This window comes from Cornus florida, unplaced genomic scaffold, assembly GCF_030987335.1.
Source record: "Cornus florida cultivar Cherokee Brave unplaced genomic scaffold, ASM3098733v1 CherokeeBrave_3.0.0_Hap2_Chr10, whole genome shotgun sequence".
NCBI lineage: Eukaryota > Viridiplantae > Streptophyta > Magnoliopsida > Cornales > Cornaceae > Cornus > Cornus florida.
This window is the reverse complement of record NW_026775580.1, coordinates 112,617,077-112,631,347: the sequence shown is the minus strand read 5'-3', so window position 1 is coordinate 112,631,347 and position 14,271 is coordinate 112,617,077. Positions and strand designations below refer to the sequence as shown.

Sequence of the window (14,271 nt, the reverse complement as noted above, 5' to 3'; positions counted from 1 at the left end):
TTTTAATTTCTTTATTACAAGCCCTAATTTATATCTTTCAAAGCAAAGTTATTTCAGATTTTCCTCTTCCCTCTCTTTCTCTATCCATGTTTATGATGATTTTTTAGTTTCTTGTTACCAAATTCATTTATCTCTTTCCCTTTGTAACCTAGCTTTGGCTTAATTTGCTTGATTTGTTTGTGTAAATTGCAAAAGGGTAAAAACTCACAATCGGATCGGATTTATCGGATCGGACATTCGATAGAGTGAGTATCGGATTCGGATTGCTTATTTAAAAATTCGTCGGATTATCGGATCGGATCGGATCGACTATATTACTTATCGGTTTCGGATCGGATCGACCATGATCCGGTCCGTATCCGATCCGTTGACAGGTCTAATAAACGCCAAACATGCTAAATATGAAATTCCAACAATCGTACGCCATAGGACAGTGCATAAGAATGTGATCCACGTATTCTCCATATGCTTTACATAGATAACATCAATTAACAATGGTGTTACCTCTCCTTCTCAGATTGTCAAAATCTTTCCCAATGTGGCAGTCCAAACGAAGAATGCGATTCTAAGAGGAGCTTTAGAACACCAAATAGACTTCCATGGGAAATCGTGACCAATGAAATTGGACAAACACAAGAACATAAATCGGACACCATACCTACCATGGGTCAACGGGACCCATAAAATATCGTCACACCCTCTGCCAATATCCTTTTGTTTATACAGCAGATCCAAAAAAACACATTCTTCTTCCATCTCACAATCCTGAAAGGAGTACCTAAAACGCACATCCCATATAACTCCACTACTATTAAGATGATAACAATCAATTACGTAGGCGTGCTTATTATCAACAATGCTGTAAAGTCTAGGAAAAGAGTGAAACACCAACTGATGTCCGCACCATAAGTCCTCCCAAAATCGAACATGCCTACCATCACGAACCTTAAATCTAATATGTGACGAGAAAACATCCCAACCCTTCCGAATGAATTTTCACATACCAACGCCTCTAGTAACAGAGACTGGATGGGAGGACCAGTCCCCACTCTCCTCTCCAAAGCGACGCGAAACAACTCTTCGCCACTGGTGATGGAGTTCCTTACCAAATCTCCATAACCACTTTCCCAAAAGAGCTCTGTTAAAAGGGACCAGCATACGAATGCTTAGACCATTTAATTTCAATGGTTTGTAAACTTGTTCCCAATTAACAAGATGATACTTAAACTCCTCTCCTCTTTCGCCACATAGAAAATCCCTCTGAATTTTTTCAATCCTTTCAGCAACAGAGCATGGGATTTAAAACAAAGATTAAAAAATAGGTAAAAAGGGACAAGATAGTACTTTTAATGAGAGTGACTTTCCCTCCTCTGAAAGATACTGTTTTTTCTAACCTGCTAATCTCTTCTCATATCTATTAATCAGCGGGTCCTAGTTCCCCACTCTTGTAGAGGAAACTCCCAAAGGCAATCCCAAATAAGGAAGAGGAAAATGGCCCACTCCACATCCAAGAACTGCAGCTAAGGAGAAAATATCTGGAACATCCCCCACTGGGACAATCACACTCTTTCCAACATTAATCTTAAGTCCAAAAATCGCTTGGAAACAAACAAGGATGCGCCTCAAATATCTGAGTTGGGAGGCATCGGCATCACAAAAAACCAACGTGTCATCCGCGAACAACAAATGGAAAATCTGCATCTGATGTTCAATATCTCTGCCACTCTAAATCCCATGATATAACCCAAATCTTCCATTTTTCTTATTAATCTGCTTAATCCTTCCATGACAATAAAGAATAGAAAAGACGATAATGGGTCTCTTTGTCTCAAACCACGTGAACTAGCAAAAAAAACCAGCAAGGGAACCGTTCACGAGCACAGAGAACATAATGGACGAAATACAAGTTTCTATCCATTTTATCCACTTATCTCCGAACCCCATCCTCCGAAGCAAATAAAGAAGAAACTTCTAATTAACGTGATCAGAGGCTTTTTCGATATCAAGCTTGTATAAGACGCCAAGAACCCCACTCTTCAATCTAGAATCAACACATTCCCTTGCGATAAGAACAGAATCCAAGATCTGCCATCCTCCAACAAAAGCATTCTGTGATTCTGAAATAAGTCCATCCAAAACAGTACTCATCCTAAAGATAAGAACTTTGGCAATAAGCTTATACATGCATCCCACTAAGCTAATCGGCCAAAAGTCCTTAATATCAGAGGCGCCGCCCTTCTTAGGAATAAGGGTAATAAAATATACGTTCAGTGACTTTTTAAATGTGCCATGAGAATAAAAATCTTGAAAGGTGCCCATCACCTCAGTTCGCACCACCTCCAACTTTCCTTAAGAAACCACATAGTGAACCTATCTGGTCCTGGAGCTTTATCGCCATTGCAGTTAGATAGTGCCTTAAGCACTTCCTTTTCAGTGAAAGGAACCTTAATCCTATCACTATCCAACACAGAAATAGAATTAAATGGAAAACCATCAAGTGTAGGTCTCCATCCCAAAGTCTCAGTATAGACCTGTTGATAAAAAAAATAATAATAAATAAATAAATAAAACAATTCCCTCGCGCACCTCATCCTCTATCCACAGCTCAGAACCATTCACACGGATATGCTCGATGTGATTACATCTTCTGTAAGCGTTGGCAAGTTTATGAAAGAATTTTGTATTACGATTTTTTTCTTTTAACCACAATGCCCAAGACTTCTGACGCCGCGAAATCTCCTCCATAACAGCAATCTCAGCAAAAATCGCCTGGCAAGAGGCTCTTCTAGAACGTAATCCTTCCCCACCTCAGTAAGACGATCAAGCTCAGTAATATCAGCAAGAACTCTATTTTTCTTCCATTCCAGATTCCCAAACACCTTTTTGTTCTATTTCTTTAGTTCAGTTTTGAGAATCTGAAACTTTCTAGCTAACATATAGCTAGCAGAGCCTGTAAAACTCATTTCCTCCAACCAAGACTTGGACTTTCCCTTGGAAATCCTCAGATCTCAACCACATATTTTCAAAGCAGAAAGGTGTGCGTCTAAATCTCATTCTTCCGCAATCGAGAACCAAGGGCACATGATCAGATGTCACTCTAACCAAAACAGCCTGAGAAACATCCGAAAAATGCTCTTCCCACTCTCCAGAAATCATAAATCTATCCAGCCTTGAAAAAGTAACTGGATCCCTGCCATTAGACCAAGTAAAGGCTACCCCTTCCAATGGCAGGTCAATAAGAAAGTGACTATTAATGAATTCTGAATACAGGGTCATTTCGGAGGACCACCTACCCCATGTGGAACTTTCAAACGGGGACCTAACAGTATTAAAATCCTCGTCTAAACACCAAGGCAATGACCACAATCCTTTAACGTAGCAAACCTCTTCCCAAAAAGCTGGTCGGTCACTATCAATAACAGGTCCATAAACTCCTGAAAAAACCCATCTGAAACTGTCTTCCTCCAACTAAAACACACAGGAGATGAAGGGCACTGGTGCGGATTCTTTGTCTTGGGTGCCTTATGCGCAGGGGATGTTTCAAGTCCGATCCTTTTTTCTGTCTTTCTGGGTTTCATGGTTCCACATTCCCGTAGAAGACGATGTGGTCATCAAATGCGCCTCTTAGGATGGCATTTTTTGGGTGGACAACAGCCTGGAGAAAGATCCTGACTTTGGACAATTTGAGGAGGAGAAGGCATATTATTGTCAATCGGTTCTGTCTTTGCATGATTGATGGAGAGTCCGTGGATCACCTTTTGTTGCATTGTCCGGTGGCCCATGACTGTTGGAGTCTCATTTTCGGTTTGTTTGGTGTCCATTGGGTCATGCCCCGGACCACTAGGGAATTGATGGATATTTGGAAGGGCCAATGGGTGGGGGTGCATGCTAGAGATTTTTGGAGGGCGACTCTCCTTTGTGTTTGGTGAAGTCTTTGGAGAGAACAAAATAGAAAATCTTTCGATACCGAACAAGTTTGGAGATTGGGTACTGATAAGGGTGCCGGACCACACGCAAGACCAAAGAGCTCCAGGGCAGGTGTCCTCCATTGGGGCGTTGAAATTCTCTATTATTTGTACCCTTTATTGTTGGGGTTAGGGGAGAAATTATTCTTCTTTTGTGGACATGGTGGATTTTTTGGGCTCTTTGAGTTCATAGGTCTTTTCCACTTTATTTTTTTTTCGGTTTGTGTACAGTTTGGGACGCGTTCCCCTTTTGAACGCCTTCCAATACATTTTATTTATAAAAAAATAATAATAATAATTCGTAACTTCATCAAGAAAAAGAAAAAAAAAAAGGATCAACTCCCTTCCTCCTCCCCATTTTCCACTTCTGGTCCTTCCCTTCTCTTTAATCACCCCATCCTTCCCTTCATAATTAATATAAGAAATGAAATTCTTGACTTCTTGTTCCTCTTTCCGATGTGAAAGATGTTTTCTGGTCTTAACTTCTTTTGTGCCTCGATAATTCTCTGTATTGTCATTTCCTACAACTATTTCGTGAAGAATGGACATAGTTCAATCATTGTTACCGTTTGAAGAAACACCCAAAGCTTTACTTACTGTGCCAATATTCTTAATCACCCATTCCAAACCCAGATCATTAGTCGTCTCTAAGCAATCTGACTGTACATCTACCAAAGGTTCTATTAAGTCCACATCAGGTTAATCCATGTCCATCTAAGAATAAAAATCATTAACACAAAGCTGCTGAAAAGGAACCCAATCCCCAATCACCTCTTTTAATTGCATATCTCTCTCTGTTTCTAAATTATCCGGCTCAGTCAACAAACTGTGAACATCATTCGCCTCATTCTTAGGTGGTAGGCAGTTTAGCCCTTTAAACGCCTCAAAAAGCCTGAGCTCTTTGAGTAGAGCCACGGCTAAATCGTTTGTCAGTTTAAAGTGCAGGTCTTTCCCAACACAAACTGTCACCCCATTAGAGCAACCTACGCTTCCAAGCATGATTTTTGAAACATCCATCACTGACCTATCAAACCATAAAATTGAAGACCCAAGAAAATCCCTCTGTTGAATCAACCCATTCTCCACACCATCCCCACTTCTCACCACTCCACATGAAGAAGAAGGGGTAAAAAATGAGCTTTGAGAATGAAGAACATAAGTCAAACCTAGATGAATGGAGGCATGAGATCGTGCTACCCATTTTTGCTTTTCGTTCCGAGTCCACCGAGAACCATGGCGACCGACTGAGTTTGCACTCATCATCCTCCATTTTGTTTTGTCCGACGAAGACTAGTGTTTATACTTTGATGAGTCGCGCTGTGAGACATGAGGTTGAGTCTGAACATAGGTTTGATCTTCAGTACATAGCCTCAAAGGAATGTTAGGGCCTTGCTTAGTATTTGAAATAGAGATGGTTAAAGAATTGGGCCCTTTCTGTACCCGTCTATTAGGCCCAAATTTGTTAAGCCCTTTCTATACCCGTTGATTAGGCCTAGATTCATAAAAAGCTCTATTGGGTTAATTCAAACCAGGCCCGATCTCGCCCCTGACCTGCCTTAACTCCTTTTAGCCCATCACACCACTGACCTCAGCCCAATTGGAACTACCCTTCCCTATCTTATCACCAATAGATAAAGATAAGGGGGAATCTAGAGATGCACCCCGTCGTCCTCCACGTGTAATCTTTTTTTGCTCAGCATCAACGCGTTTGACTGGCTCGTAAAGATCACTTCATCTTCTTCCCCAAACGTATTTCACTGCCCTTTGTATTTCTCTATCGTTCAGCTACTGTTGGATCTCAAGAACTCCCTTTTCTCCTTTACTGAGGATCTTAAACCATTCCTCTTCCGTCAAAAGGTGTGACCCATCACTGCTTTCGAGGCTCTTCGTTTAGGGAACAAGCTCCGGTGAGATTTCTTCCCAAATCACGACCTTGTAGCAGAATGTATTGTCATTAATAAATATAAACTTTGGACAGTCTGAGCCTGTTCTCACTGTGATTCGAACGCTTTCGGCGTCCCTAGTCTCATCTGCATCAGATCTCACGTATACACCACAAAGTTCTCCCACTTTAACAAACAAAGCATGGCACCATATGTGTAGAGGAAGTCCGAATAACCAGATCTGTTTGAGACCTTTGTCTCTAAGAATGCCACAGCATCCGACTCTAAAAGACCACACGTCGATCCTCAAAGTTGCAGTTCCCCACTGTCGCCAGCCTTTCTTCAGCACCCGTTTAGCCTCTACCTAAGAAGGAAACCGGAAAAGGAGCAGCGAATCGGATAAGGGTGTTACCCCCACCCCACAAGTCGTGTTCCAAGCCCGCGCTGCCAATACCTCCACTCGATCGCACCCCCAACCTCCTTGTCAAAACATCCGACCAGGCAAGATGCAAGCACTGACTTCCTTCCTCTGACGGACTCCCTGTTGATGTATAATGACGGCCCTTGATGAGGAACTGCCGTCTTCACGTCCCTTCCAAGCGAGAGTCTTGGTAATCTTGCAATCTCCAGAAAAGATTTCATTCTTAACCTAACAAAATCGCAGTCGCACAAATCGCCCCTAGTGTGGTGAAATCGCATATAGCAACGTCCTTAACATTCCATATATGAGAGAGCTAACCTGTCCACCAAATTTCGTTCGAGAGGTGCTGTGACGTCGGCGGCGAATGTGGTGGTGACACAAGCAACAATCTGCCTAACAGATATATATATATATATATATATATATATAGAGAGAGAGAGAGAGAGAGAGCAAATACTGATGGCAAACCAGGTCGGGTATTGTCAGGGCAAGTTTCTTTCCCTTTTTTTTTTTCTTCATTATTTAAGACTTTAAGTTAACCTTAGGTCACCAAAGTCATTAGTCATTACAGGTTTTTAATTACTAATTTGATATTTTAATAAGTCATAAAGTGTAATCATATTGGGCTGTTTGAAAAACCCAATCTGTGAAAACCGAACCGATATTTCACAGATCGGTTTGGTTCAGATTGAAGGTCCTTACGGATCGATTCGGTTTCAAATTTCACCAATCTGTGGGGACCGAATTGGATTGAACTTTATCCCCAAATCAAACCGATCCGTGATCAGCCCTATGCAAATATATAACACGCACACAACTTCAAAAGCTTTTTATCATCCAAAACAATTGTTTGATATGAGGGCCTAAAACCGAAATGGGTCTAGCCAAGTGTTTTTAGACTGACTAGTGTTTCCTTTCTTGCAAAAGAACTGTAATAAGGAATTGCGTAACATCCAAATATCTGCTAACTTTTGGAGATAGCAGACAGTCGGGATCATCAAGGTTCCGTCTCATTTGGGGTTCTCTCCTTTTGCTCTCCTCTCTTTCTTGCAACCTTGCAATGTTTGATTTCTTTGGAGAAGAAAGGGTAAAATTTTGCCTAGGCCTTTTAAGATACCAATTCTAGCTGAAATAGCGCTCGAAACTGTTTTCTAAAGGTGTATTGATGAAATAACTAACTAAAATCATTGCAACACAATGGTAAAATTAAAAAAACATTGTATCATTTGGGTGCGTTTTACATGTGAATTCTTGTCCTCATTGACCTGTGCACACTTGGTCGTTGGCTTGCTATAACAATGCCCTTATCCTTAATGTATCTGAAACTGAAAGAGACTCGGGGAATCTACTTAAATTTGTTCCTTGTAGTCTTACTCTTAATTGACTTTGTTATGAAAGTGCACTTGCCATAACATCATTATATGCATACGCTCTCATTATCCAAAATATATCTCGGTGTTTAAAGTTGAGTAAACTAAAAAGACAACCTCTCACACCCAAAGCCTTTTCTTACAAAAACTAAAATTTGCCTAGGTTAACCGTTTTGTTTAATGTTGATTAGGATTGTGGTCATTTGCTAGGGGGTATCAAGTGTCAACATGTAGACGTTCTTGGTCTTTGGTCTTTCCTGCCTTTATATGACCACTTCTTTGACCCAATATAGCATGAAATACCATGTCCTAGCAGCATCTCTTTATAGACAATAGCTTGGTCAATTTTATTCTTTAAAGGTAAAAAGGTTGGTCTCGAAGGTGTCTTGTCATTATCAATAAAAGCAAGGGCAAATCTGTCAACTGAACAATTTTCCCAAAAAGCAAAAACTGCAGAAAACGCCAAACACCACATATAATCCAATCTTCAACTTATGACCATTTCCATCAGAGCAGAACAACACGGAGAACAAAACAAACACTTACTTTTCTCTTATGCCCTTTTTACCCCCCTCTGTATTTTTTAAAACTAGAAAACATATTTAACAACACACTCTCTAATCCACTAATCCTAACACGTACTACCATACACCCTAACCCTAAACACTGAATATAGTTAGAACTTGAGAGTGATCAATCTCACTTTCATTTACCTCCCAGCGTTGCCAACCCTATTCTCTCTCCACCATTCTCGCTGCTGGCGCTATCGCCTTTCCAGCTACTGCTCTCTGACTTGCTCTCATCTCTGCTCCGGGATCCGTTCTCGGCATCCCTGACATCAGATTCCGGCGAGCTGTGGTTGGCTGACGACGCCTTATACATGTCAAACTGGTGGTGGAGGCTGAGCTGGTGCAATTGGTGGTGTGCCTGTGGTGGGGAAGGATAGAATTCTTGGGGAGCTGGTTGTGGACAGTAGTGCTGGGAGGCGTGGGTGGTCTGGTGTGAGCCGTAGAGGGCTGGTGTGCCACCATGAGCTGCCGTGGTGTACTCCGGTGGGACCCATATGCCCCCTAAGACCACCAGCCGAGGCGTTGGGGTTCCTGCAGCCTGTGGACTCGAACTTGGTCTTCTGGTGTGCAGTCTGTATTTCTGTATACACACACAAAAAAACAAATCTTTATATAATCAATCAATGTTTGTTAGACCAAGAATATGCAATGCAGTACTGTGGTACACTGGTACGCACAAAGGGCTACTGCTCTGCGACTCTGTCGTGCATGTCTGCATCTATCACAACAAAAGGGTGCTCTGTATTTATATATATAGGTACAAATATATATATATATATATATATATATATATTTATATATATATATAGAGAGAGAGAGAGAGAGAGGCACCTGCAGATGGCTTTTAACTTCATCGTTGGTCAAACCGTCAACCTTCATTAGCTCCCTGATTTGTTTTGGTGTGGCCACTGCAAATAAAAATCCCAAAGCTTAATTATAATTAATTATGTATTTTGATAATTTTGTAATATTTACTATTCTTTACTGGTTACAGTACGAATCCAAAATTTGAGTTACCTTGAGAACCACCTAGCATATTGAGAGCATTCACAAATCTTCGGTGTAATTCTGGTGACCAACACCTTCTTGCCTTCCTCTGAGTTTGAGTAGTAGTAGTAGTAGCGGTAGTGGTTATTTGGGCTTCTGAATTTCGTTGCTGGATTGCCGCGCCAGACCCTCCAGTTTCAGCTTCAGATAATTTCTTATTATCCATTTCTTTGTCCGGTGAAGCGAGAGCCAAATCCGGTAGAGCTTGTAATGTTGGGGTCGGACATGAGGAGTTTCGTTCTTTTAAGAAGGGAAGGAAAGCACCTCCTCTCCTCTGTTTGTTGTCTAAGTCTAGCTTGGGACTGACACTGAAGCCGATTTGATCGGTTTCTTTAGGAGATGTTATTATGGAGGATTGTTGTTTGGTTGCATGACGATGAGGATCACTTGCTTGGCTCCATAGTTGTGCAGATGTCATCCAATTCGCCTTATCACACATGTTCGATTCCTTATGATCCGAGCCTTCTTCGGAGCTTGAATGCTGCTTAAGGGGCATGAACTCTTCAAGAACTGGTTGTGCACCATGATTAATTGCCTGGTAGCTCTGTAGTTGCTGCCTTGAAGCCTCCACGGCTGATTAACCCAGAAAAATTTGTCAATATATATATATATATGATCGATAATGGTTTTTATTAATTCATAAAGAAGCACAAGTTTATCTCAGGTACGGTTGAATATGATACCCATTTTTTATTAACAGACACCAGAGAGTTTCATATTGAAGGTATTTGTTTGTGAGTGATTTATGTGATTGGCTACTTTGGATATATATATAATAAGAAGTGATGAAATCAACAATAAAGTTGGTGGGAACATGTAAAGCTAGCTATTTCTCCACTGGTTCTACCAATGTAAAAAGATAAAGAGAAGATTAAAAGCTAGACATTAGTACTGCACAGAAAATGAATATCCACTGTTTGGTAGTAAAATAATTGTCTTTTGAATCTTAAGGTAGCTGATTGATTCTGTACGTCTTTGATTTGTAGGTGCTACACACATAGATATTCATATAACATAGGATTGAGACTTAAAAAAATTTTAATCTATCTTAAAATGCAAAAATCAAAGAGTATTAATTAAATTTAAAGGTATGCATATATGTATATATAGAGAGAGAGAGAAGAAGAAGAAGAAAAAGAAGAAGAAGAAGAAGAAGAAGAAGAAGAAAGAAAAAAGTACCATTGGTGAGAAGTTGCATGCAGAGTGGAAGCTCACGCTTGAAAGCATCGATCTTGAGACGTTCTTCCTCGAGACGAGCAAGGAAGTCTTGGAGCTTCTGGGTCTGGTCACCCTGGTCTCCAAAAGATTTTAGCAGCATAGAACAGCCATGGGGCTTGCAATCGAGGCTTAGTTCCGAAGGGGATGCCATCATTTTGGTGTATATATCTTGTATATATATAATAGTAACAAATTTAATTAATTAATTTATTCAACAATCTTATGATGACAAATTTTGATATAGGAGGAGGAATAGCTATAGGGTGGTATATATGAGAAAATTAACAAAGAGGAGCAAGAAAAGAGAGAAAGGGAAGTGGTGGTGTTTGTGAACACAAGGAGGATCAAGGAAGGGGAGGATAGTCTTCCTTTTAGGGGCGAGTTCGAGGGAGAATATATATATATAATAAAGTAGGGGGTTTTAGAGAGAGAAAGAAAGAGGGGTTTTAGAGAGAGAAAAACAAGAAAAGAAAAGAAAAGAAAAGAAAAAGCTAATTATAAGGAGATAAAGAACACACAGAGATGCATGGTAACTTCTTGCAAGCTGGAACAAAGGCAAAAGCTTGGTATTTAAGGGTGGGGGGATGCCCTCCGACTTGAGAGAGAGAGAGAGAGAAGGAATCAAGAGGGCAGAGGGAGGGTGTCTGACACCTGAGGGATCATGTGCTTAGAGTTAAGAGACATCTGGTTTTTGAGACCTTTAGTGCTTGTCCTAATTGTACGATTCTAAATCACCAATATAAAAAGATGATTCTTCATCTTCTTCTTCTTCTTCTTCTTTTTTTTCTTTTTTTTTTTTTGCTTCATTTCTTTCTTTTAACTTAAGTTATCTATATATGTGTGACTGTGTGTGTGTATATATATAAATGTGTGTTGCTATATATATAATATATTAATCATGTCAAATTTAACCAAGAAAAACCTCCATAACAGCAGTACTAACAAATGGCCTTTAAGGATCTATTCTTACCAATGTATTATATCATATGCATGAAAGGTAAAATAATGATTCTATTATAATTAATTAACATGCACTAGAAAGTAGAAACTTTGGAAATAGCATATACCCCACACACACACACACACACACACACACATTCAACTGGGGTTTAGTATCAAAATCCACTGTGCAACTTTCTTTTTGGTTATGGAAAGAAGTTGCATAATTATTCTACATTTGAGTGCATTGAGAGAGAGAATATCTAGTCTAAAATGAAACAGTCAAATAAAAGAATTAATATAATAATATCTCCCAAGAAGGAATATCTGAGTTCCAATTCTACGACTCTAATAAATACCATAAAAAAAATTTAAGGGAAAAGACACCCACCTACGAGCTCAAAGCCCCAAAAAACATAAATAAATAAATAAATAAATAAAAAGGATCCTAAGAGATAGGAATCTTCTTCTCCGCTGCTAACTTTAGTGAAGTGGGCAGGAAGGTAAGAAGATTCTCTCTCCAAATTAAAAGAATTCTTGTTTTACTAAGACAAAAGTTGAGGTACCCTCCAGGATATATCCACCCGTTAAACCACATCTTTTGGATAAAGAATTTGGGTTTGGTATATGTATGTGACATGTACATGGGTCATTTGTTTTTTAAGCATTGCAAAGTAGGAGTGCACAAACAAATAGTAGAACCGGAATCGGAATCAGAACCGGAACCAGGGCCGGCCCTGGCCCAAGGCGGTTGCCTAGGGCCTCAGAATATAAAGAGCCTCCAAATTTATAGACCCATGTATGATGGGCCACCAAAAAAAAAATTACAACCAAATGCAGCAAATCAAAATTTATAGGCCATGAATGTTGGGCCACCAAAAAAAAAATTTATAACCGCAGCAAAGGGCCTCAGGAATGATGGGCTACCCAAAAAAAAAAAAAAAAAAAAAAAAAAAAAGTCTAACCAAATGCAGCAAAAAGGGCCTGAAAAAAAAAAAAAAAAAAAAAATTTAGTGCAAGCATATCACTTATGTATAGAGAGTCTCACATTTAAAGTCCGCCTAGGGTCTCTTGAAATTTTTTCAATCTCAGGGCGGCCCTGCCGGAACCGTGAGAACATGAACCGAAATTTCGGTTCTCACGGTTCCGGTTCCGGTTCCTAAAATGAGGAACCGTTGAGTTTCGGTTCGGTTCCGATCTCACAGTTCGGTTCTGGAACCGGAATCGTAATATATATATATATATATATATATATATATATATATTTGATTATATTATATATATATATATATATATATATATTATATTTTATTTTTAGGGCAAATCATTTCAGCGGCTCTATCCAATCGCCTCCATCTCTATTTTTTTTTTTTGTCTTTTTGCCCTAGATCTGAGCCTCACCTCCCCAATCGCCTCCAATCTCCATCTCTATTCTCTTGACTCTAAACTTTAGAACTTGCCCCCTCTCTCTCTCTGTAACTGTAAACTACAAAATCTACAAGAATCAGAAGTTCAAAACCCATATATTTAAGATCTATCTGCAAGAATCAAAAGTTCAAAACCCATATCGGCATATCATTTCAGATTGTTCAAAAAATCAAAACCCATATCTTTCAGTTTCCATTGCCTGCTGTTTAGTTCAGGTTCGCAAGCTTCAGCCGTCTCTCAACTCTCAAGCTTGCCTCTCTCTCTCTGCAACTGCTAAACTTGCCCTCTCTCTCTCTCTGCAAGTGTAAACTACAAAATCTACAAGAATCAGAAGTTCAAAACCTATATATTTCAGATCTGCTACAAGAATCAAAAGTTCAAAACCCATATCGGCATATCATTTCAGATTGTTCAAAAAATCAAAACCCATATCTTTCAGTTTCCATCGCCGCTGTCCCAGTTCGTGTTCGCAAGCTTCAGCAGCTGTCTCTCAACTCATGGCTAACGGTTCTCATGGAACCGAATACGGTTCCAGTTCCGTTTTTTAGGAACCGTTGTGAACTATTCCAGTTTCGGTTCCTACCGGAACCGTAAGGAACCGAACCGTGTGCACCCCTATTGCAAAGGTAAAAAGGCCAAGCCATAACAACATTACATAAGCAAAAAAAAGTCAAGTTAGAAAAGACATACAAATCTTGAAGCAAAGCAAGAAAAATGAAGAATAGACTCCAGATTTGTGAAGAAACGAGAGCCAAAGGTCTGCAATGGAAACCACCAAGGGAGAAATGCAGCAACAGGAATGACCCAAAGATCTGGCCATCATCAAGATAACAACTCCAAACCTACAGCCACAAGGCGCTTCAATAGGGGGAAGATCACCCAAAACCCTGCTCAAGATCAAATCAAGGAGAAACAGATCAAATCTACGCGGGACAAAACCAAAACCAACCTAGATCGGAGATCTAGTTGGAGAAAAATAACAAATCCACCCATGTGAGCCGAAAACGAACCAAACATGAACAAATCTAACACAACAACAACAAAAAAAAAAAAAAATGCCCACGAATCGCACTTATTGAAACACGCCAAATTTATACAGAACCAAAAGGAACATAGTAGAAGTTTAAAAATTAAAATGTTTATTAATAAGAAGTAAGAAGTCTATATGTGTGTAGGGGTGACAAATTACGACACGATACGACGACACGACATGAACACAACACGAGTTAAAATGATTTGTATTTGGCATAAACGGGTTTGGGTCATAAAAGGGTCGACACGATTAACTTGTTTACTTAATCGTGTTGGGTTAGGGTTGAGGGGTTCAACCCGTATAACCCGTTTATGACCTATTTAATTCAACATGTTATAATCATGAACATGACTTATGTAATATGTTATATGTTTAAACCCAATTACTATAGATAGTTA

The 14,271-nt window shown here is 39.7% G+C and overlaps 1 protein-coding gene across 1 annotated transcript; it reads right to left on the bottom strand.

Annotated features, from left to right (window-relative positions):
* Positions 1-8,314: 8,314 nt before the first annotated feature.
* LOC132277237 (myb family transcription factor EFM-like) lies at positions 8,315-11,101 on the bottom strand. The gene is made up of 4 exons (XM_059779023.1): positions 10,435-11,101; positions 9,226-9,828; positions 9,040-9,116; positions 8,315-8,788 (listed from the first exon to the last, which is right to left on the bottom strand). The coding sequence occupies exons 1-4, from the start codon at positions 10,625-10,627 to the stop codon at positions 8,345-8,347; spliced, it is 1,317 nt and encodes a 438-aa protein (XP_059635006.1). The 5' UTR covers positions 10,628-11,101; the 3' UTR covers positions 8,315-8,344.
* Positions 11,102-14,271: the final 3,170 nt, after the last annotated feature.